The 24,638-nt window shown below is 31.9% G+C and overlaps 4 protein-coding genes and 1 long non-coding RNA gene across 7 annotated transcripts; 4 read left to right on the top strand and 1 right to left on the bottom strand.

Annotated features, from left to right (window-relative positions):
• Positions 1-132: 132 nt before the first annotated feature.
• Positions 133-4,687, top strand: LOC125052453 (acylphosphatase-2-like). Its single transcript, XM_047653308.1, has 3 exons — positions 133-510; positions 812-921; positions 4,367-4,687. Exons 1-3 carry the CDS (start codon positions 367-369, stop codon positions 4,485-4,487), a joined length of 375 nt encoding a protein of 124 aa, XP_047509264.1. The 5' UTR covers positions 133-366; the 3' UTR covers positions 4,488-4,687.
• Positions 4,688-8,136: 3,449 nt separating this feature from the next.
• Positions 8,137-10,025, top strand: LOC125052728 (BTB/POZ domain-containing protein KCTD12). Its single transcript, XM_047653729.1, has one exon. It carries the CDS (start codon positions 8,168-8,170, stop codon positions 8,867-8,869), a length of 702 nt encoding a protein of 233 aa, XP_047509685.1. The 5' UTR covers positions 8,137-8,167; the 3' UTR covers positions 8,870-10,025.
• A 1,238-nt stretch (positions 10,026-11,263) lies between these two features.
• Positions 11,264-12,759, bottom strand: LOC125052644 (oligoribonuclease, mitochondrial). 2 transcript variants are annotated; one of them, XM_047653597.1, is made up of 3 exons: positions 12,617-12,759; positions 12,131-12,375; positions 11,264-11,713 (listed from the first exon to the last, which is right to left on the bottom strand). In XM_047653597.1, the coding sequence occupies exons 2-3, from the start codon at positions 12,362-12,364 to the stop codon at positions 11,369-11,371; spliced, it is 579 nt and encodes a 192-aa protein (XP_047509553.1). In that variant the 5' UTR covers positions 12,365-12,375; positions 12,617-12,759; the 3' UTR covers positions 11,264-11,368. The 2 variants fall into 2 exon arrangements, with proteins under 2 accessions (XP_047509553.1, XP_047509552.1); XM_047653596.1 differs by having other exon boundaries at positions 12,592-12,747.
• A 1,277-nt stretch (positions 12,760-14,036) lies between these two features.
• Positions 14,037-14,601, top strand: LOC125052524. Its single transcript, XR_007117460.1, has 2 exons — positions 14,037-14,309; positions 14,403-14,601. It is a non-coding gene; the product is annotated as an uncharacterized LOC125052524 (long non-coding RNA).
• An 816-nt stretch (positions 14,602-15,417) lies between these two features.
• Positions 15,418-24,188, top strand: LOC125052323 (mitochondrial proton/calcium exchanger protein). 2 transcript variants are annotated; one of them, XM_047653090.1, is made up of 8 exons: positions 15,418-15,577; positions 15,845-17,064; positions 17,251-17,518; positions 18,275-18,422; positions 20,211-20,484; positions 21,658-21,834; positions 22,609-22,650; positions 22,906-24,188. In XM_047653090.1, exons 1-8 carry the CDS (start codon positions 15,532-15,534, stop codon positions 23,035-23,037), a joined length of 2,307 nt encoding a protein of 768 aa, XP_047509046.1. In that variant the 5' UTR covers positions 15,418-15,531; the 3' UTR covers positions 23,038-24,188. The 2 variants fall into 2 exon arrangements, with proteins under 2 accessions (XP_047509046.1, XP_047509047.1); XM_047653091.1 differs by lacking the exon at positions 22,609-22,650.
• The last annotated feature ends 450 nt before the right edge of the window (positions 24,189-24,638 follow it).

The following is a 24,638-nucleotide window of genomic DNA, read 5'->3' as shown; positions in this document are numbered from 1 at the left end:
TTGACGTTTTACATATCACAGCTGACGATTTGACAATTAACTTAAGAAGAAAACGTTATGGATGAAATTCAGAAACGACTCAGAAAATGTACAGAATTTTGACATAATTGTTTCATAGGTTAAACATTTCTAATTTGTACCACGATTCATACAGTTTTTATGTATCGACTTCTCACTTCTGAGTTTCAATAAAATATTGAACAACAATGTATTGCCATAATAACAATAAAGAACTTACATAAGACGTTTACACTTGACAGATATTTTGGAAATTGGAAAAGTTTCAGCAAAATAATCGTATTTTGTAATCAAAATACGTAAAATTTTACAGATTATATTTAATACATAGGTGTAAAATTTAATTAAATGGTTCAGTTATTGCTCCTTACAACTTTAACAAGTTCTGTTATTAAACTTGGTCATTGCACAGTTTCCGCATCTGTCTCGATGGCGCTAAGAAGTGTTGATTTTGAAATATTTGGCAGAGTTCAAGGTGTATTTTTCCGCAAGGTAAATCTAATTTATATCTCACTCTATAAATCTGAAGTTAACAGATAAGAGTTAATATAAGTATTTCACATATGACATAGCCTACTGAATAAACACATTATTAATCCAATATATCCAATACATTTTTCATCAAAAAATCTAGATTTATCAATATGGATATCAACTCTAGTAATTATTTGAAGTATAGGCAAATATTAGTCATATTACTATATACACATAGTATGGTACACACTCTTATTAGTACTAATTGGGTTTTTAATTACTATATTACACTCATTGTTTTTAATTTTTCTCTACTCAGTACACAAAAAATCAAGCAGACAAACTAGGATTAAAAGGATGGTGTATGAACACATCTCGAGGAACTGTACAAGGGCAGATGCAGGGGCCAAATGATAAAGTGGAATCTATGTAAGATTTTTTTATTGTTGTTTATCCAATGCAAGCATAAGTCCTTTAGTTTACATTCTCACCACTGAAGTTGTTTTTATTTCTTGAGTATTAAGTTTCAAAGACTGGACCACTATTATTTGCTGCTCCTGCTTGTGTTGTTTAATTTATGTTATATTTGGTTTAAGAATTCTAAAGACATAATTATTTAAGTTAAATAACATTAATGTATTCTTAATTGAAAAAAATATAACAGGCAATCTTATGGAGATCCTATTATTACAATAGACAATACAAATCATAATAAATAAGATTAGTTTGGCACTCCTTGGGTGTGTTTCACAACCTTGATAAAATATATTCTGAAGGCACATTTAAACGCTTTTCCTAAATTACACTATATATCATCTAGATAAAGTAGTTTAACACTTGATTGCACACATTTCTCACAGAACATGATACTTTGGGTGTTTTGTAGTGAAATGGCTGCCTATATCTTGACAAAGCAATGTGTGCATTAAAAGTGTGAACTATGAGACCCATATGTCAAAATCCAATATGGTTTTTACATATGGCATGTTTAAAAACCTTTGATTTGTACTAATGCTTAACTTTTTTAGTATAAAAACTATTGCTTTTCCGAAATTTAATACTTAATTGTGGTAAATACAATACTAATATTTTGTTATTTACGCCAACTTGCTTGGTTCATGTGTATTTAATGTTAAAATTGTCAAAATTACATTACTTTTAACAATTTTCAAAAAAAAAATATAGGAGCTCAGTTTGTGTAATGTTTAAGAACTACTTAGTAGAAACAGAACTTTCTACTAGGAATATTATTCTGTTTATTTCCGAGATAAAATGCAGATAATTCTCCAGAAACGATATTTTAAATTAAGTTTGACAGCGTCTGACGTACGAGCACGTTCCACCGTCTTTGATAGATTATTGGGAACTGGGAAGCTATAGAAAATCCAGGAAAATATCACTGCAGTCAATAACGAGAATTTCTTGTAAACTTTGGATTTAGTTATTTTGGGAAATTAAAATATGTATAATATTTTTCTTTTTTAAACCTAAACCGTGAGCACTATTGTTATGCGTAACATTTTAAGTGAAATTTAAGCGGACTTGCAGAACTTTTATAGAACTGGGCAAACGGGCAGGAGGCTTACCTGATGTTAAGTGATACTGCCACCCATGGACACTCTCAATGCCCGAGGGCTCGCCAATGCGTTGCCGGCCTTTTAAGAATTGGTACGCTCTTTATTTGAAGGACCCTAAGTCGAATTAGTTTCGAAATACTTCAGTGGGCAGTTGATTAATAAAAATAGATTGTGGTGGACGGAATTGTCTCCATTGTCTCCTAAACTTTTTTCAGTAGCTCTCGAAGGGATATTTCGAAATCTGGATTGGCTCAGCGCGGGAATAAATCCATGGGGAAAAACTGTCACAGCTGATTTGGTGACTACTCCCCGAACGGGCCAAAATACCCCCCTCGCGAGGGAGGGTGCAGCAAAAGCAATTCAAATTTATGAAAAAAAAATACCGTCTCCAGTCTCATAAAAAAACAAATACATATTTAGATTACTCAAGAGAATCGATAAGTCGGACAATTTATCGTCGTAACACGAGTGGTCACACCCTTAGCACTTTCATTATGAAAAAGGTCTAATGTGGAACATTACTGACGGTCCAAGGCTTTGGGCCACTCAGGAATTCTCGACAGAATACGTGTCATTTCAGAGTGTTAAGAACCAGTGCTAATGATAATGAGACGCCCTAATGAACTTCTCGGTGTTACCTTGAACTTTAAGCGCGTGTTTGTAAAACTACATTATTCTAAATTTGAACACATTTAGTTTCAACATTCATACGTAAAAAGGTTGTTACTGTTTATTCAGCATGTTCGGTAGGTCCATAGTTACGTACATTTTTTCTTTTTTAATAAATAATATTTATTTTTGATGATAGTGCACGGTTCTTTTGCATCTTCTACCTCAGTTACCATGGAGGTTTTGATAGGAGTTCTTCTGATTAATACCTGCAGTTATATATATATATATATAGTTATTAAGTTTCATCATCGGACGTCGAGGCAGAATACGAAATTCCACTCGCGAGCCCATGAGGGTTGAGGCATTGAGGGTCCATGGGCGGCGTTATCACATAAGATACTGAGCCTCCTGCCCTTTTGCCCCCTGTTCTATAAAATAAACCTAAAATGTATTGATTTTTGTTTTGATGTTAACCATTTAAGGGATATTTTGTCTTTTCATTTTGTTTTTTTTACTTATACTTATGCAGTTAATACGTGAATAACAATTGGGATGTTAGTAATTATACCTACAATATAGTTTGGTATTTTGATATTGAACCCATTGGAGGTTTGTTAAAAAATAACTGAATAAGTATTTTTTAATAGTCAATACGTTTAAGAGGAAACCTATAAAATCCTTACTGGCCACTATAATGTTCCATGAATTGAGAAGCTCTTTAGTTTAAGTGAGAAAACACATTTGAGGGGTAGTTCTTTAAAACTGAAGACCACTCAATATAATACAAATTCCCTTAAAAACTTTCTCCGAGTAGTGGCTGACTGGAATAGGCTTTCGGAAACTGTAATTAGTGCACCCTCTTTGAACTCTTGAAAAAGGTTTTATAAGTTCTTCAATTCCGCAAAGCGCGCGCATCAGCTTACTAAGATGCTAGTGTAGTTATCTACCAACTTCCTGAAGCTCGTCAACCTACCGTGCAAGAGGGCGACCTCTCTTTTTTTTTTCCTGGTGGCCCTTTCCACTTTGTTACCCTCTTTGTCCTTCTGCCATTGTTCATGCGAGTGGTATGGTCCGCCCAGTTCCACCTAAGTTTTTTTCAATGGGATAATGGAAATAAGAAACAAAACATAAACGTTTTGTTTCTTATTACTTATACTTCTGATCTTGTCCTTTAGTTTCATCATTATCTGGTATTATGCATTCATAATATATCTTAACTGGAGATTTCTGCATATTTAGTTGTTTTTTGTAAAGTTCTTCCTTCCGTGCTTACCCACCAATGGGAAACAATTATTATTTCGGGAATCAAACACAGCTATGTTCGCTAACCATTCGCAATATAATCTACATAGTTAACTCAGTTGATATGGTAATAATATTTTAGTAAAAAAATAATCTTTTAGGTTACAAAAAGAAAGAGCGTACCAATTCTTAAAAGGCTACGCACTTGCGACTCTTCTGGCAATGTGAGTCCATGGTCGGCGGTATCACTTAACAACAGATAAGCCTCCTGCCCGTTTGCCTCCATTACGTTAAAAAAACCCACTCGATTTCCGCCACAATTCATGTAGCGAAGTTCAACAAAATTGCGCCATTTATTAAAATTATGTAAATTGATACTACTTCTACGTCTGTGGAAAAGGAATTTAAAAAAAAAGTTATTTTGACATAATTTTATCTTTTAGGATGCAATGGCTGAAAACAACAGGCAGCCCAAGTAGCAAGATTGATAAAGCTGACTTCAATAATAACAAGGAAATTGACGACTATACATTTAAAAGCTTCGATATCCGACGGGATGATTAATTTGTATTGCTCAATTCAAAAAATTAACCAAGCAGTATTGTTTACGTGGAGATAATAATTTTGTTAACACCGGCTATAGGTATATCATGTATTAGATATATACTTAAATGTCATATATACAAAAGTATAAGTTACGCAACTTATTCAGAAGTTTTGTTATGATTAGACAAATTTGTAATGTTTGCTATACAGATTGTAATCCACGCATGTACTGCGCACAATTGTAAATTTTAATATTTATATAATACAATAGGAATAATAAAGTTTGTTTTAGAAACTTGAGTAGCGCTTGTGGAACTAAACGGACGCACGAATGTTTTAATATTTTTGTGCAGTACACCGAATGTATGGAAAATCTGTGTTTCTAAATCAAATCGACTTAACTTGACAAAACTATCGTAAATGACTACAATAGTAAATTTCACGTTAACCAAAATAGACTAATATGACCTAATTGCAGTCCAAAGAATTGTTTTAAAAATAGCTATGTATTTACTTTAAAATCCCATGTGATATTAGTTGTACATCGTAGAACAATCTTTTAAGTATGAATAAAGAATTTTTAAGTTAGTAAATTGTTTTTTTTTTATATCCTTTTTAGTGCAAATGGATGCGGTATTGAATAGAATGATAGAGCCGACCTCGAAATTAGAGAATTCTCCGGAATTATTCTATGGAATCCATGTTATAGCTTCTATATTTCAAAAATATAGAAATAACCTATTAATTTATTTTAAGGGCCACTTTAGAGGCATTCGAAAGTAATAAAAGATTAACATTATTATTAGATTAGATAAAAAATCGCTGGCGCTACAACCTTTTAGGTCTGGCCACAGATTTGTATTGTTACGTGGTCATTTTTCTTAATAGACAAGTAGGTGTTCAGCCTTCCGTCACCGAACGAGCGAATGTTAAATATACACAGACAGAATGTATTTCATGCACAGCAGAGGATCGACCTCAGGGATAAGAGACGCATGTTGTAACCAACAAAACACTTCTCTAAAAGTAATTAGATATGCTCTGATAATATTTTAAAACTGTTTCCGATGGAGGCAGACGAATCACTGATAATATCTTTTGTTTGTGGGGTAAGCTAGACAAGCTTACTGAATTATATTGTCTTTAAAAACACTTCAACTGGTTAACGCGGCGCTGCCGTATCTCTGAAACTAGTTAAATTTAGAAACAATTATTTTAAATAAATAAAAAAACGAGTTTTAATAAGGTGGATTTGTATTATTATTACAAAATTAAATTAAATCAGGCTCCGGAAGCTGTGATAAGACTTTTTGCGTGGCATTTCATTAAATTCTCATGAAACATAATTTTTTCACTGAATTTATAAAAACGTATATATATAATTTTTATCAACGAAAGCTATTTTTTGGGCCTAAATCCAATTTCAGATATCCTGCGGCTTTGAAAATGATGTCAATAACTCATTTCGCAAATATTACGTCCCTTAATAGGCTATTTGACAGTATGAAAAATAAAATGTTACTGAAAATCATCCCAGAAAAGTATACCAGCTTTATAAAGCAAATTTGTACAAATTTATAATAAAATCCTTAGTTAAACATATTGAATTTATACGTCAATTACATAACACAAAATGGTCACAGATTAGTCGAATCAACGACTATTAACTACAACGAAGTCAACTATGTATTCGCCTGTCTAATCCTAATACTGTCCCGGAATTTAATTTCGTTGGAGAGTAATATCTATCGAAATAGATATATGTGTATTTGTGTTATTTATTTAAAAAGTCCTGACACACGTCCATTCACGTGTTTACAGACAAGGAGGTACATTATACTTAAGTAGGACGCCATCTTGTGAAGAGAAGCGTTTTGGCGTGTTCTAAAAATTATGAATGTTTAATTTGAATCGATTAAGCAAACACTTAACAGCAATAAAAATAAGAATATATATGTATAGATGTGACTATAGACACTAATTTATCGTCCAAAATTTTGTCTTGTCCATTACGCTAAATATGTTGTTCTTTTTGATTCCATGTCCAGCGATACATGTTTTGGGTTGGTACAGAAACCTGACAAGAAACACAAGAATGGAATGCTAAATTAGTAGGTATTTTATTTTAGGCAAACCGCAACACACACAGGAAAACAATTATTTATCTCATCATAATATTAATAGTACCTTATGGGAAGTTCTATCTTGTTATAAATCACAACCCATTTTTATCTTTGTTAATTAGTTTATTCTTCACAAACAAGAGTAATTAATTTATATTCTTATTATAGAAACGCTCAAGGATATAGCGCTCCATATATATTCACTCGTCTTAAAAGTCTGTTTTCTTCGTGTCTTATGTCCTACCTTTATATTGCCACATACATCAAAATCTTATAGAAAATACTACAAAATATAGTATGTACATTTTAGTGCGTATCTACAATTCGCTAAGACCTATTTACCACCTCTATAATTTCGTTTTTTTTATACAATACCTAGTAAGTAACTAAGTATTAGCTTTCTCTAGATAAATAACTTTGAAATCTTCTATCTTTCTTTATTTTAGTTAATATATTCACTACTCGATGTACCTAACAGAACTTTATGCCAATAAAATATGTTAATATAATATTAGCACTAAGTGTGACTCAAGTCAAAAAAATAAGTTTTTTGACGTAAGGAGTCATAATTGGCGCCAAGTCTTGAAATTAAATATACACACACATTATCAAAATCAATGTGGAGGTTTGAATAGTGTGACAATGACAGGTGTAATAAAATTTTAAAATAGTTACAATGATTATTCTTTTGATGCGCCGCGCATAACATATTAACATATTTTAATGGCATACGTAAAACACGAAATAATTTTGGAATGACAGTCAAAATGCGATGCATAATTTAATGAGCGAAGTAAAAGACCCGTGAACAGTTTCGTCGTAGATCTTTTAATGCTTTCCACAGATGAAATAATTCATTTACGACCGTATTTTTAAATAAAACTTTTTCGGAAAACTCATAAGCGGTCAGCTTTTCATTCTGAATCGGAGCGCAGTCTTATTAAAATTCCCCGGCGTTTTTCAATTATTTAGTAAATGAGCGCTCCTCATTATTTGATTTGGCACTGAACTATTTCCCGTGCCGTACATTTTTCTCGTTTTCTCATAATCAAAATACATATTCCGAAACCTTACAATACTACATTTAAATTATATATTTATTTATTTTAATATCTATTTATTTTGTGTAATAACGCCCAAGAACGACTATTCAGTACACCATTCATAATTCTCGTCTTACATTTTCCAAGAATAAATTCATCGTAAAGCTCGGGCTAGTAGCAATAAAACTCATTAAACTTTGGGACTGTTTTACTTGAAATTATTCCACGGGCTTATGTGAACTTTCCCAGAAGCTATGTCATGTTCAAATCATTTGTTGATTCTCGAACTCAATATAAATTACAGAAACGAACTGCAAATTTGCCAAATTCATTAATATTGAGAATATCAGACCATCTGTTAACTAGCAATTGACATCGACCTTGAAGGTTTTCAGGAGTTTCGAACGAAGGGGTAGGAAATAATTACGTCCAAGTCAGTAACCCGGGCGTGCGTTATTGATGGGCGGGCGGCGGACGGTAAGTGGGTCAGGAGGGGCGCGCAGCCGCGGCATTGCGTTGACAGGCTCCAGCCATGGCGGACGTGCCGCCTGAGGTCCTCGAGCTGAACGTAGGCGGCGTGCACTACGCGACTACACGTGATACGCTGTTGCGCGAACCAGACTCGCTGCCCGCCGCCGCGCTCGAAGATTCCGAACATCCACGCGATGCTCGCGGTCGCATCTTTTTCGATCGCGACGGTGTTCTCTTCCGATACGTGCTAGATTATCTACGTGATGGCGGGCTGGTGCTTCCTGAATGCTTTCGCGAGCATAAACGTCTCGCGCGGGAAGCCAGACATTACAGACTTCCCGGACTCGAGAATGCGGTGAGGGAAGCGGATCCCCGTCCTCCTAATCGTGAGCGTGGCTGCATTACGGTGGGATATCGAGGCAGTTTTGCTTTCGGCAGAGACGGTCTCGCTGATGTGAAATTCCGTAAATTATCACGCATATTGGTGTGCGGAAAGGTGACGCTATGTCGAGATGTGTTTGGAGAAACGTTGAATGAATCACGAGATCCTGACCATGGCTTGGCTGACAGGTATACTTCGAGGTTCTTTTTAAAGCATTCCTTTATAGAGCAAGCCTTTGACATGCTCCAAGAACAAGGGTTTAAGTTGACGGCGAGCTGTGGTAGCGGAACGGCTGGAGGAGCAGCTGAATTGAAACCTGGAGTTGATTCAGAGGAAAATCGCTGGAATCACTACAACGAATTTGTTTTCGTACGCGAATAATATTAACCTGTTCGCTATCAGCTGATGATGTTATCATAACAATCTCAGGTAACGTGGGAGGCGTACGGTGAATAATTGGAGTAACCTGGTATTTTAGTATCTGTTCGATTTGTAGTATGTTAAACTCGAAAATACATTAGGTGATAGATAATGTACTTACTGTATTTCTCATTTAGATTTTAATGAGACATTAAAGAAACCTATTTAATTCAGCAATTGATAAAGATTTAGATGCATTGTAGATAAAAATACATTCATAATTATTATAATCAAATTAGATGTGTAATATAGATAATAGAGTTAAATGTAAAAATATAAAAACGTTTTGTAGACTACATTATATATTAAAAATTGTAGATTTAACTTTTGAACTTTTGAATTGTGTACCAAGTACTTGAAATTGTCAAATTCTATATAAACATTAATTTAGAAATATATAAAAATCTATTTGCCAAAAATTTCATTCAATTTGTTTATAGGAATTGTTATGGATTATAATTTAATAATTATTCTACGTACATTTAAAATTCTCTTACCTAAAATTTTATTTAATAACGTGTATCCGCTGTGTTGTGATTAATTGTTATATTTTATAACTATCTGTAGTTAATATATGAAAACATTATTTTCTCTATCAATTTTAAGGTTTATTCATAAATAAAAGAGCGCAACAAATGTACCTTACTAAAATAGTTGAACAATATAAGAATTTTAAATAGAAAACTATTGGAATAGAATATACGTTAGACTTTCTCTTTGAAGTGTAATAAAAAATAAGTACTATAACTCTTGATATCTACATAAAATTTTGATTTTATTATACAACATTAAATAATTATTAAAAAAAGCTTGTGTTCCAAAGATTTTTATATTTTGTCGCTGTATTTTCAGTTATCCTACTACTTTATTAGCAAAAATATTGGACTCGAACATAATCTCATACGAATATTCAAACGTATTTATAGTTTTAAATTTCATTAAAATAAAAATAATCGTTGTTAATTATATTTATGTATCAATTATTTTTTATAAATAACCCTTTATATTGCTTACCAAGGTTTACAATAATAAATATCATTGTGTAATATTGTCATATACAATAATAAGTTAGTTATCAATGTATATTTTATGAAAAAAATATAATTTGATGTTTCCAGACCTTGTTTTATTTATGTCGTAGATGTATTCCGTCATAAACGTGATTTATTTCGCCAGAAATTAAATCACTTATTTTTGTAATATTTATGAAATCAATATATGAAAATATATATATATTTAGCAAAAAAGTTATAATTGAGAAATACTAACATTATTAAATTAAAATATGTTATTTTTTTTAATTGAGATAGAAATAACAGTGAAATTGTGAGGAATAGCAATTTTCAATTAAGATATTTAAATTTTATATGTTGAATTGATTTTTTTTTCAACATTATTTACAGTCACATAAATAGTTATTCTACGGTGTACCGAACTATAAGTCTCGTTTCTGAATGTTTCCATAAAATTCCTAGAGTAAGTCGGACACTTCGTAGGTTAAATATGTAAGACTGGGAGTTATACTTACTTGGTTCTGGTTGTATATAAGACAAGAAAAAAGCTTGTGAGAAACCACAAATACTCGTAATACCATTATAAATATTACTTTATATTAACCAGTCGATATTACCAAAGACAATTAAATTAAGTCACCTTTGTTCTTGCATAAATTAGTTAATTTTACTGAACTCTATAGGTCAATTGATCACTCCAGCTGACATTGAAAATATTAGGTGACAGTCACCCATAAAAAAATACGAAATAATACCAATATTCATATTAAATATAGCCCACTTGTTATTTTTTTAACCCTATGGCGCCATCTAGTATCGAATAGTAAACCGATACTAGATGACGCTTGTTAAAATTTACTCTTTTCGCCACTCGCTGACAGATGGCACGCATCTCATAAATTAGTAAATTTGCCAATGTCAAGATATTGAAATCGTTGTTGAAATGAAAACATTGTTCGAATCGGAAACTCATGTACGAAGAAAAAAATATGTTAAAAATCCTAAAAAGAGACTGTCTTGAGATACGAATATTAATGAGTCTAAGTATATTGTGAACTGATTTTCAATCAAAATCATACATCACTAGGTATATATGTAATATTTAAAAAAACACATTTTTTTGGTCTTGCTGCAATAACATTATTTATGCAGCAATGTCACTAGGAATTTGTCTCCTTAACCAAAACTTAAGAACTACTGAATTCACTTCACCACCTTTTTCCACCTTGATGTGAAATCTCTCCTTTTTATTATAATTTCAAATATTTACCTTTAATGCAGTGTTATTCAGGTACAAGTTGTTCGTAAAGAGTTAATAGATAAGGAAAATAAAAAGATATAAGAAATTAGATTGTATATTTGATTTATTATTACAACAGAAATGCATTTGTATCATAATTATCTTATTGTTATCTAGAAACACTCAAGTCTATGGAATGTTACTATGCTACTGCTTAAAGACATTACTCTTATAATACTTAAGTTCTTCTATACTTTCCAATATATCATTCATACCACGGTGAGCAAATTTCTTTTGTGGTATATTTGAATACTCTTTGGGATACCAACGTTTTACTATTTCCTTTATGGAGCTAACATCAACTATTCTATAATGTAGGTAGTCATTTAATGTGGGCATATATTTTCTTAGGAAAATTCTATCCATATAAACACTATTGCCTCCTAAAGGACATGTTTTTTCAGGTACATGTGATTTTAAAAAAATTAATACCTTTTCTTCAGCATCCTTTACACTTACTTGTGATTCTTGGCTTGATTTAGTAAGCCCACTCTAAAATAATATACAAAAGTTTAATCAATGAAGATGAAAATCAAAAACTTATATAATAATCAGACACAGAAACTTGCATGGAAAGAATACTACCATTCACTTTTTTAGTTACACAACTCATAATTGGTCTGTTGTGTGTATAGTTAGTTACACTCCATATAAATACAAAAATTTCAGCAAATAATAACTCAACATTCTATTTATATTAGATCTTACTTCCAATTTGAAAAGTCACTTAATTATCTGTAACTTTAATAAGTAATTACTTAATAAAGCATTTATTAAATTAAATTATTTAATAAGGCAATTACTATAAAAACCATAGACATTTCATTTCAGTCTTTACTACAGTCATTGATTGATGTTCTAACTCTGATACTGACTAAAAATGAAAAAAATATAGACAATGTGGCCTACCTCACCATGTGTTGATATGCACCAGTCATTCATAGAATTCAGTATCTCATCAGGCTGATGAATAACTATGTTAGGGCCAGTAGCAACAACATTAAGTTTTTCATCACTTACTAAACATGCTATCTCCAGGATATGGTCTTTTTCTATGTCAAGGCCAGTCATTTCTAAATCTACCCATACTATTCTTTTAGATACATTATCTAAATTAGGGCTAACAAATCGTTTTTCCGACATAATTTGATGCGCTGAAAGTAAGTTTTAATAAGATATCATTATCAACAATATTGACGCTTGCAGTTTAACGTAAGTAACTAAGTAGCTCTTAAATTAATATGCACGACACCACTCGAAGAGCCATCGAAGTACTACTACAAAGTACAATACATCAGACATCAATTGTCAGATGCTTAAGAAATAATTTAACAAGTTGAAAAAGTTTCATGTATCGGTTTTTGACTTACCATTACGTTTAATTATAGTACGTACCAAGTTTCTATAAATGGGATAAACATTTTTTAATAGTAGATCCATTAGGAATCTAAAATGTAAAATTTTGGTTTAAATGTTTTGATATATAAAATTTTAAATATCAAAATAGACTACAGAGAATAGCAAATCTTGAGAGAGAATAGCCCAGGGCTGCCAGGTGAAAAAAACGCATGATCGTACTCCAACTACAAAAAAATCGTACACGAAGGAAATTTTGAAATGAAAAGATCGTACACCATAAAAGTGAAAAGTTTATTTAAAATGAGTGGCTGCCTTTGCCTTGAAGAGTGTAACTTTAAAACTCCATATTCTGAAAACATTTCAACGTCACAAACAGTCCAGCTTTAAATTAGTTTTTACCGGGCCCTAAATAAATCAATTTTTCCCGATCGGACCGATACTTCTGTGCTCTGTATTTGTTCCTCTATGACCTGAGTTGTAGAAAGCTCTCCTCTTTTGGCTAATTTATTTTTTGGAGTACCTGGCGCAGGTCGCTCTTCTTCATTTTCACTACCCATTCTTGCTTAAGCGTATTGAAGTAACATAAAAAACACTAAAGACAATATGCAGATCAAAAGAGGATAATATAATCACATAGAGCTAGAGACTGATGAGAAAAACAGGTTTTTGACTATTCCAATACAAATCTTTCCAAGAGAAAAATAATAAGTTTTGTAACAATGCACACAACTTCATATAAAAAAGGGTCTTTAGAAGTAAAAGATCTAGGCATACGTTAGGTTATTGGAAAATTCCTTGAACATAATACTTGCCGGTGGAGTATATATTCGTTTCATTACAAAATGTTGCCAGGTACAGAAAAATCGTACATTGTCTGTACGATCTTGGTCGAGCGATCGTACATGAGTAAAAATGACAAAAAATCGTACAAGTACGATTTAAATCGTACATCTGGCAGCCCTGGAATAGCCCGATGTCAACAGTCTTTGTCCACAGGGCACAGCCTGCGTGAGATCCAGAAACAATACAGCGCAATAGGTGACTCGTAATAAATTAAACTAAGCTCAGTAACCCCATACAAATATAACTCAATTAATTAATTTATTTATTTATTTATTAACAGCTCAATGGCCAAATTAGACTAAAAAATTATATATATAATTATATATATGTATTATTAATGTAATATAGATCATGGTTTTTCATATTTTAATATTATTTGGTCCCTCTATAACCCTTATTATATATTTAACCCTTATTATAATAATAAGGGTTATATTAAAAGTTAATGGTGCCAGGTTGCTAAATTGATAATCAACGCTAGCATTGCTAAATTCATACAATAAAGCACATAGTCACTCACAACATAACACGCCTTTTTCTACGCGTTTTTCCAGAGCATAGGCATACTCTGGAATAAACGAACATCGCAACTATCCCGGTATACGGGTTGTTATAGGTCTACCAGAATCTGATGGCAAAAAAAAAATTTAAAAATTAGCGATTTTCATATGGCAATAAAAGAAAAATTTCATCTGTCAACTGAAATTTCGAGGAATTGTTTTTGGTTTGGCTTCAAATTTCCTTTAAAAAGTGATGAAAATGTCTAAGAAACCTCTTCGATCGCAAGCAAGACATATTGTTTTCAATGTTTATCAAAGAATACTTGATCAACAAGATGCATTACATACACAATCATCGATATTGAGCCATGTGCAAGCGTTGACTGGTTAGTAGGAATGACACGTCTTGATACTTTGGTTAATGGGATTCTTCGTGTGTATTATATTATGTACTTATACTAAACTTTGGTTTATTTCAGGGGTTTCTTATACCACAAATAAACTTGGATAGTTTTGATTTATAATTGATCAGAAACAAGATAAATGAGTTTTACACTGTTTCTTTCTCTCAAATAGGGATCGATGAATAGCGAAAATCTTGTGAACATGTAATAAAAATTGAAAATAAGTTCATAGAACAAGATCGGTTAATTGAGATGCAGGAGGAAAGGTTTATTACTACTGCGTTGAATACTTTTTTATGGATGTGCAGTATTTGGAACCATTTTCAAGTTCTTAATTAATTAATAAACTCATGAACAGAGTAATTAGAGTTTTCATCTAAATTTTAAACCCCACATTCGCCACATTTTCAAAAATTATCATTGGATAAATTTTTATATATTTTGCATATATCACACACAGAATCAGCCGCTATAAGGAAAAAAAGTATCAAAACGTTTTACTCCAATTTCCCCAGTATTGCTAGCGTCAATTTCTTTTTTCCCTTTTTGCCATCAGATCCTGGTAGACCTATAATAAATATACATAGCTTGCTATTGATAGTAATTTTAACTAAAACAACGCTGCTCATACTAATAATAAATTAAGAATTTCATAGAATGCTCGCTAGCTGCATATCATTCATATAGCATGGACTAAGTTGTTAAGGACAACCTTATAAAACCTACTTAGCAGTATTTATAACTTATAAAGAACATTTTTAATAACTATTGTTGTCTAAAGGGAAAACATAATAATTGCGACATCTTCGATTCTGCAGAGAAGCAGTGTCGAACATTTAAAGCATAAGTGCAGTAAGCAACCAAAACTTCCAAAAGTCAAGTAAAAAGAAAATCATACACATATATTGTTGTGCGAATAATATCTCAGGGACATAACACTTATTGATATTAAACCAAAATTTTACGCCAAAGTTAAATGAAGCGATTTCATCTATAGATACATTATCTGTGAATAAAACCAACCAAAAGCCACAGCCAATCAAGCCACAGATGTTTATATAAAAAATTCATTTAGTAATCATACTTTTTTAGGGTTATCTGTATATCTTCTAGATTGTCATGGTGCCTAAAGGTTGAATTTGTTTTTAGTTTTCATATTTTTCTTATTAATTAAGAAATAAGCAACAATAATAATAACAACAAGATGAATAGATTGGTAATGAACCACTGTCGCTGCATAAAAAAATCTAGTGAGTATTTTATTAAAGCTTTTTTGTTATATTTCAAATCAGATTCCCTAACCTTAATATTTGATTGATTGTGATTACTTAATTTATGTTTTCGGCGTGATAATGGGAAAAACTTTTTGTTATACACAAAGTACTTTAATTTCTTGATTATTTTATTAAGTAAAACAGCCAAACATGCCTTAATAAAAATTACTATTTAAAAGTCTTTACTATACAATTTAATATAATACTTAATGTCACATTTTAATTCTTATATTTAACTTCCAGCTCTATTATGGGAAACCAGACAATATCAAAATATACCCTATATAACGCTGTCAAGGTCACTCTGTTATTACACCACACAACCACTGAAGTTGCAGCATGTTATCACTGATAAACCATCAAATACAACAATATTTTCTCCATTTTATTTAAGACACCTATCTACTAGCAAGTGTTATTTAGAAAAGGAACCATTGAAACCATCTTCAAAAGTTGAAACAACAGTAGTTACAATAAAAAAAGAAATTGAAGAAAAAGAAAAGCTTCCAAAGAAACAAGAGCCGAAAAAGAGTTTAAAAGAAAAAATTATGACAGAACTCAGGCATTACTATCATGGTTTCAGATTATTATTCATAGAAGTGCGCATTTCAGCAAGTTTGTTGTTTAAGATACTAAGAGGAAAGTCTTTAACAAGAAGAGAACATAGGTTGTTAGTCACAACAATTGGAGATCTCTTCAGAATGGTACCGTTTATTGTGTTTATTGCAGTGCCATTCTTAGAATTTGCACTACCACTTTTCATCAAATTATTTCCCAATATGTTACCATCTACATTTGAAAGTACCAGCCAAAAGGAAGCAAAGTTAAAACAACATTTGAAGGTAAAGCTTGAGATGGCTAAGTTCTTTCAAGAAACATTGGATCAAATGGCACCCCAAGCTGGAAATAGACATTCTGAATTAGCCAAGGAATTCTCTTTATTCTTTACTAAAATAAGAACTTCTGACGATGTAGCTACTAGTGAGGATATTATGAAGTTTTCAAAACTGTTTGAAGACGAAATAACACTTGATTCCTTACAAAGACCTCATCTTGTTGCACTGTGTAAAGTATTAAATGTGTCAACAATTGGTACAAGTGCAATGCTAAGGTTTAATCTGAGAATGAAATTGCGTTCTTTAGCCGCAGATGACAATATGATAGCTAAAGAAGGTGTTGACAGTTTGAATTTTAGTGAACTACAACAAGCTTGCCGGGCTAGAGGGATGCGTGCTTACGGTGTGTCTGAGGAGCGTTTACGAAAAGAATTACGGAATTGGTTGGACTTATCACTGAATGAAAAAGTTCCACCATCTCTATTGTTGCTCTCTAGAGCTCTGATGGTGCCAGAGCATGTTCCCACAACATACAAGTTAAAAGCTACAATTTCGGCTCTACCAGAGCATGTAGTTATGCAAACTAAGGCGGCAATTGGCGAAAAAGAGGGCAAAGTTGACTTCAAGGTATATTTTTGTATATTATATATTTTGTAATTGCAATTAATAAATTTCTCCATTTGATTAATAATTTGTTTAAAGTTAATATTTAAAAGGAATATTAAATATATCTAAATCCTTCTGGTGATTTATATGCATCAGATAAAATTGTAAACAATGTTGCTATATAGTTTAATTGACTATGATTTTCAGACTAAAATGGAAGTTATTCGACTTGAGGAATTGAGAATTAAAGAGGAAAACAAAGAATTATTGGAAGCAGAGAGAGAAAAGCAATTGCTTGAAACCAAGAAACAGCAAAAGGAGGAACTTAAGGATAAGGCTCCCATTCTTCAAGATATTAATTCAGTGTTAGTGGACACTGCACCAGTTATTGCTGTTGACACTCCAAAGCCGAAGACAGATGAAGGATTATCAGCCAAGGACATTGAGGTTATTGACGATGCTTTGGAAAAATTAGGTATGATACCTTTTTTACAGTGATGGAAATTGTGTTTAGCGTTACATTACAGACGGTCCATGCATTTGAAATACACACATTTTTTCTGTATAAGTTGATTTTGTGTGCATCAGGCAGAAAAAGAGAAAACACAATATAGTCAATTATGATACTATTGTGTATGTCAATTATATAACACTAAATTGCGATGTGTTTTTCCCTAAATTGCAAAAATGTTCTTCCCTAGGGAACAAAGCGGTTAATTCTAGCTTTCATAATATTAGTATTGTCAAACCTCTTAATCTTATAGAGATTGGCATAGTGCCATTTCACAATGGTCAAGGTGTTCAAAAGTGAATGAATTGTACACAGAAATAGTATTTACTGTGTCATGTTTTCTTAGGAATGAGGTCATTAACACTTTATGTATTCTCTATTATTATTTCACATTTATAAAGTTTATTCTATTGCAAATAAGGCTCCTCGGAGATCACATTAGAATTGTATATAAATGAAATTTACACAGTAAGAAACAACAGTAGGTTCAGATTGGCTTGAGGCAAATATTTCAGATCAAATCTTCTGTCACAATTGAACCCAGAATCATGACCATATCAGGTGAATGCAAAAAATTGCCTGATTTGGACCATTAAATGTCAATTGTAACAGCGAAGATCACAAAAAAAATTAACCCCTCCCTTGGCATTAATATGTGAATTGCTGAATGCGATGAAAATGGTTGTCTGAAAAAAATTTATAATGGAGTAATAATTTCAGCTGAACAAAAGAAGTCTTTGCTTTTGGAGAAGGAAAGTATTCAAGAGCTGAAGACTGAACTTTTGGACTATAGCGAGGATGTTAAAGAAATGGACGAGATTGTGAAGAGCAAACAGGCCGATATTAAACTTACCAAGGGAGCAAGGAGGTAAGTTTAAAACTAAATGTTAAATGTTACTTTGAGTTGTTATTTTTTTGATGAATGATTAGGTTAAAAGATAACACAATAAAGTGCTTAAATTTTGATTTTTGCCTCTGCTTTAATTGAATTTATTTAGCAGTCATATGTGCCTAACACATGTCCTCAATGTATGGGATTACTATATGCCAGTTTGTTACATTATATGCGAAAGTGATTCCAAAGAGCAAAATTCCTTCTAGTCTTTGAGCATGCAATCTCAGATTAGTAGTAGTACTAGTTATTGCTGATCTTTTCTTAATAAAATTCAAATTATTGAAATCTATAATTAGGTCAGTTTTCCATATTGCAACATGATTATCAATATTATTTATGACTCATGTCAATAAACTTTTGGCCTTCAAAACACGAAATAATTTTCAAGGTCATACCCATAAGAGATTGAATAAGGAATTGCGTCATACAACTATAGTTAGACTTGGCGACTTTAAGAAAAAATAATTAACATGGCCCCTCTGCTTACTTAAATCAGGCATTAAGTTTCGTAGTCCAACTTTCTATTAATATAATAATTAAAGAGATATTTTTATTACCAATTCACGGCTGCTTTTTTATATTAAATAATTCTTAACGCAATATAGATTTGTTTAATGATAAACGGTTAGGTCTGCCACCTTTTTTGCAACTAAACTGAAAAGTAAACAAAAGTACATAGTATCAAAGTAAAGACAACTAATTCTTCTTTATTATTATATTTAAAAATGTATTTTTATTGCTCTCTGCAGTTTGTATTAAATTCGTATCTCGACTAAACAATTGCACAGCATCTTTACAATCTATATTTAAAATTCAATTCATCACCACTCCATAAATTCATTTTAACAAAAAAATATTTACGACTAAAAAAATCACGTCAAGCGAAATAATGTATTATCGTGTACTTTATTATTCTCAAGTATAGAGTACAATTAACTGTAATAACGTACATACAATACTTTATTATAAAGTACGGGTGGCAACCCTGTAAATGTTTTATTCATACCTGTCTTGATACATATTCTCGTGCATTCGTTTCATGTTCGTGTATTTTAAAGTGACGCTGATAAGGGCTGACTTGGGATCAAAGTACAATCTATAGTAATATTATTAAAATAAATTTGTATATAAGGAATGATCTCAATCTATCGATCGATTTCGAAAATTCTTTTGTCTTGATCCCTAACATTTTTATTATTATTATTAAAGCTTTATTAATGAATCCATACTAAAATTGGTTAGTACTAAAATATGGGATGACATATCGTTCAAATATATTTTTTTTTTCTCAGATTTTTCTCAATGCATTGTTGAAATCTAATTGTCTTGATTTGGATGATAGGGATCTAACGTTGAAAGTGCATAATTTTAATTGTTGTGACGTGAATTAAGTTCGGTGGCGGCACTTGAATATCGATATTTAATTAACTGTCTAGAGATTTAATTAAAACTCTGGTTTAACTACTTTACTGCGACATATATGTAACTTAACTAATGTTAGGTTACATACCTTGTGGAGCGCCGTTTTTATTTTTATTATCGTCCCTTTCACTGTTTACATTTGCTTTGCTCCATTAGTTTTTTGCCTGAAAGAGATCGCTGGAAAGCGATAAAGCCGCCTTTCTATTTAATTATTATAATTGTACTGTATTTTTGTAAATAAATAAATAAATCTAACGTACGGTGACATTTCCATACCGTACCAGGAAAGTAATTTAAATCGAGGGCCATTTTGATTATTTTTTTAAATTAATATTACAGATTATACCGTGCCGTCAACAATATGATAAGCAAATTGGATGCGGTTTTAGTAGAACTTGATAATAAAGAAAAGGCTCTCAAAACCACATTGGAGCAAACGAAATCCGAACCGGAAAAGGCAAAGGAGCATTTGATCCAGATCGATGAGCTGATGCATTCCATTAAAAGTCTTCAGAAAGTCCCCGATGAGGCCAAACTGAAGTTGATTCAAGATGTTCTGGGGAGATTGGACGACGATTTCGATGGGCAGTTGAAGATTGATGATGTTTTGAAGGTATGTAACATATTAGTAATAATAATAATAGAGTTTGCTTATCTTGCCGAAGCCGCGCACAAATTATTTAAAGAAGTCCATTAAGTATGAGGGTGTGCAATTTTTTAATAAATTACCGTCTAAAATTCGTTATATTAGCGTGTTTAATCAATTCAAAAAAAATTAAAGATACATATTAGAATGAGCCTAGTAGACCAAAATTGGGATAGCTGATGGCGACGTGTATCTTGTTCGTATATTATATTAAGTTTCTCATGTAAATAAAAATACATTTTTTGTAATGAGAAATGGAGTTAAACATTATAATCCAGTTGCGCTACAACCCTGGATCCTGGCCTCAGCATTCGTTTCTTTGATCATTTCTTTTTATAGACAAGTAGGTTAGAGAGCGTTGGAGATTATTGACACACACACACACACCCCCCCCCCCCCCCCCATGTAACGCGCCGTAACGTTTTTCTGTACCCAAGTATAGTAAAATATTTCGTGACCACCTAGTAGTCACTACTTTATACCTAAAAGTGGAAAGTCGAAAATAATATTAACAATAACGCGTAATTTAATCCCCGCCACGCATCGTAACGTTTTACAAGAGGACCCCCCCCTCCCAAAATTCGTTACGTAATAGTTGAACGCTCCCTAATCTATGAAAAAAAACTAGCGGGAATATTATTGTTAATATTTGTCCTTAACTGACCTAAGTAATTTTTTTATCGTTATCGTGTATTAAAGTCCGTAAACAAACTTATCGTCAAGGTCATTTTCTCACGTGCAATGATTAAAAAGTAGGTTATATTTAGTCTTCAGATATGTAATAAACGCGGAAAGCATTGTTTTTATTTTATATTGTTGAATTAATTGGGTTTTTAGATCCAAAGAATTTCTTAGATTGCTCACAGAAATTATTAAGAATTTCTATATATTATTATAGATAACGTATTGTCTGTAATTAAACTTCTCTGAAACGGATTTACTGATTTTTATGAAATTTTGTAAATATTCGAAGAAGGTCCGAATTTTTTAAATATTCCTTAGTGATAAGGGTGATATTTTTTTTAAAATAATGATATTAGTTCTGTATGAATCTTTTAACAACTTTTGCTGGGTCATATTTAAAAAAAAATATTTACTAGATGTACATATGTTTGTTTAAACCCACGGTGATCTTTTCAGATGTTAGAAATAATCGGCAACGAGAACGTAAACCTCTCCGAGAAGCAGATGGCGGAGCTGATAGAGCTTCTGGACAAAGAAGAGATCCTGGAAGTGGAGAGTAAGATACAGAAAGCTCTGGATAAAGCGGCCATCGCTGCCAAGGAACAGGATAAGAAAGAAGATGGTGAGGGCAAGGTAATTTAGGATTAATAATGTTGTTCATATTTGCTTAAGTATATGTGTCGACGCGTTCATTCACTCCTAGGGTTTTATCGGGAATTGAACTCAGGAACTTTAACATAAACACTTTGTATAAAAAAAGTTAAAAGATTTAGATTCATATTCGTATCTCAAGACAGAATTTTGTCTTAAGTGATGTAAAATATGTCAAACTTTTTACAGAAAAAATGTTTTGACAGCTCTCGAAACTAGATTTAAGTTTTATGGACTTTCTAGAAAGGCCTTAGGCTCTCAATAGTGTATGTCATTCCATAAAATCTTTAAAAACATGTGTTTAATGTTATTATATACACATATGTGTATTTGTATATTTTTTTTGTATTAAAAAAATGGCAAACCACAATTACAAATATATACATATTCATTTGTCATAGCAGCTTTTTTTGTTATTCGATTTGGTTTACGTACTGTAATAAAAAAAGTACAGTATATACTATATTTAAATTGAAAAAATCTTTTTTTTTTTTCATTAAAAACGGCATTTCACCCAAAAAATGATAATTTCAATATATTTTCAATGGAAATTATTTAAATAAATCGCCGTTGATATTAACGCCATCTACTGTCGAAAAGTTGGTATTGGCATACTCGAAAAATATAGAGATTGTCATTTCGTGATTGGACTAAGATTGACCAATCACAGCCGAAACGAAACGCGTCATCGTATCGTCTTTTGTTTATCGTTTTCTATTCATTTCTAATCACTAATATTTTATTTTTTCTTTATAGACCCGCTTTAAGTTGAGTCACAGAAATGATTGGCTATCCACGGTAAAATGTATTATTTAAATGTTGTAAGAAGTATTAGTAGTTGAAAACTTAAAAATCACTGAGAACCGATAGATTGGCTGCTTCAGTGTGTCCCAGTTGATATTTCCATTATAGTATTATCTGGTTTTAACTTTAGTGTCTTATTTTTAACTGTTTTATTGTGAAATTGTTTGTTTTTCTCACACTTAGTAACTTTGAACGACTATCATCACACTAAATGAGCATATCAGATACAAAATCCTGTTTTTATTACAGAGTCTATTCGACATAATCCGTGAAGCGCACAGACGGCGGGTCATGAAGAAAAAACAAGCTTCGGAAGTAGAAGCGCCGATACCAAAAAGTGACGTCAAGGCAGAAGAAGGAAAGCGACCGGAAAGCCATTGATTTGTAAACGCTAGATGTCGTTGTGAGCGAGAGAAATAGTGTCATCTCGTTCAGACGTAGGGCGTGGGATATGAGTTCTCACTTATATGAACATTGGTATAGGGGTGCAAACGAGAGAAGTGGTGTCGTCTCACTCTGATATAGGGGTTTCGGATATGCGTTCTCGCCAATCCAAACACTGGTACGAGCGAGAGAAATAATATAGATATGGTTATATTGCTGATTCGCTTGCACATAGGGCTGATGAGAGCGATAAGTTATACAAAAAAATGTTTATTCAAAATAATATGTAAAAATAACATTAACTTTTTCTTAAAATTAAATTGGAATTGAAGGCGTCATGGAAAATCGCACTGGATTATAACTTTTTATCTGAACCCGATAGACAGCGACATCTCGATAGGATAATAAATAATATTTAAATACTAGTACTTATCTACTTCTGTAGGATAATGGTTCGGTTGCGAATCTTTACGTGAAATGATCGTATGTATTTCAAGTATGTGTTGCGTTCCAAATTTTGCTATTTTATATAGTTATGAAAGTGCCAATAGGTGGCGTTGTAATCAAAATATAATTTGCAAAAGAAAAAAATTTATATAAATGCCATTGGTGCTTGAATTAGCTTTGATAAAAAGCTCTTCCTTCCGGTTTGCTGTGTCAAATTAGGAAGGACTTGTATCGGATTGATATCTTATATTTTTACCTTTTATATGTCTTTTCGATGTAAACTATGACAATAAGCATTTTATTTAAATATAATCACCAAACTATTCCGTCACGTACAAAGTTTTATTTATTCTATGGTTCTGTTTTACCGTTCAGAAATTTATTTTTTATCTGTGATCACCTTGCTGTAGATTGCTTTCGTTTAGTAGATATTAGCACAAATTCTACTCTTCATATTGTTCAGTCTAACAAAATGTATGAAGTTTTAATACTAAGTTTGTGATATAAAAGTATGAAAATGCATTAATCTTTCATGGGGCTTGTAAATTGCATATAATGCAAATAAAGAATCTAAACCTGTAATTTATTTGTGAAGAGTATTATTTAAAGTGTATTTATTTTAAAGTATCTGTGAAGTTATAAATTACACAATATAATAGATGCTGAAAAGTCTTTAAGATATTAAAGATGTCGTAAGATTACCCTTTGTTTTATTAAAAAATATTTCTATCAAAACAATTGAAACCTGGTAACACTTTCTAACCCAAATTAAAGACGAACCATACTGGTCTAGTATTTCTAAAAAGTGGAAGGAACTATACTCGATATTTTATAATATGAATGAAAAAAACATTAACACACACAAAACACAAAGAAAAATATAACTCAGTTTAAAATTGTGGTGCGCAGTGCGCAGTCTTAATTTGGCATCACTCAATACATCACACCGAGAATCCTCTGCGAGCGATTCTCGGGTAAACCTTATGACCACAGAACAGATTTTCAGTGAGGCCATTTAGGATATATGGATAAGAACTTACAAAGACATAGTTAAAGTAATTTAAAGTATGAAATTAAAATAGATTTAATATACATATACTAAAAATGTAAATGAAATAAATATATGTATGAGAATATGATGTAATGCTAAT

Source organism: Pieris napi, chromosome 9, assembly GCF_905475465.1.
Source record: "Pieris napi chromosome 9, ilPieNapi1.2, whole genome shotgun sequence".
NCBI classification, from domain to species: Eukaryota; Metazoa; Arthropoda; class Insecta; order Lepidoptera; family Pieridae; genus Pieris; species Pieris napi.
This window is presented reverse-complemented; position numbering and strand designations above follow the sequence as displayed.

Excerpts from the sequence above, each read along its gene's own strand:
- LOC125052644 (XM_047653596.1), bottom strand. The coding sequence starts at position 12,661 with ATGGATCTACTATTAAAAAATGTTTATCCCATTTATAGAAACTTGGTA. Across the intron at positions 12,376-12,591 it reads TACTATAATTAAACGTAATG|CGCATCAAATTATGTCGGAA; the intron begins GTAAGTCAAAAA and ends ACTTACTTTCAG. Across the intron at positions 11,714-12,130 it reads GCATATCAACACATGGTGAG|AGTGGGCTTACTAAATCAAG; the intron begins GTAGGCCACATT and ends ATATTATTTTAG.
- LOC125052728 (XM_047653729.1), top strand. The coding sequence starts at position 8,168 with ATGGCGGACGTGCCGCCTGAGGTCCTCGAGCTGAACGTAGGCGGCGTG.
- LOC125052453 (XM_047653308.1), top strand. The coding sequence starts at position 367 with ATGGTTCAGTTATTGCTCCTTACAACTTTAACAAGTTCTGTTATTAAA. Across the intron at positions 511-811 it reads AAGGTGTATTTTTCCGCAAG|TACACAAAAAATCAAGCAGA; the intron begins GTAAATCTAATT and ends TTCTCTACTCAG. Across the intron at positions 922-4,366 it reads AATGATAAAGTGGAATCTAT|GATGCAATGGCTGAAAACAA; the intron begins GTAAGATTTTTT and ends TTTATCTTTTAG.
- LOC125052323 (XM_047653090.1), top strand. The coding sequence starts at position 15,532 with ATGAATAGATTGGTAATGAACCACTGTCGCTGCATAAAAAAATCTA. Across the intron at positions 17,065-17,250 it reads AGGGCAAAGTTGACTTCAAG|ACTAAAATGGAAGTTATTCG; the intron begins GTATATTTTTGT and ends TATGATTTTCAG. Across the intron at positions 22,651-22,905 it reads GAAATGATTGGCTATCCACG|AGTCTATTCGACATAATCCG; the intron begins GTAAAATGTATT and ends TTTTTATTACAG.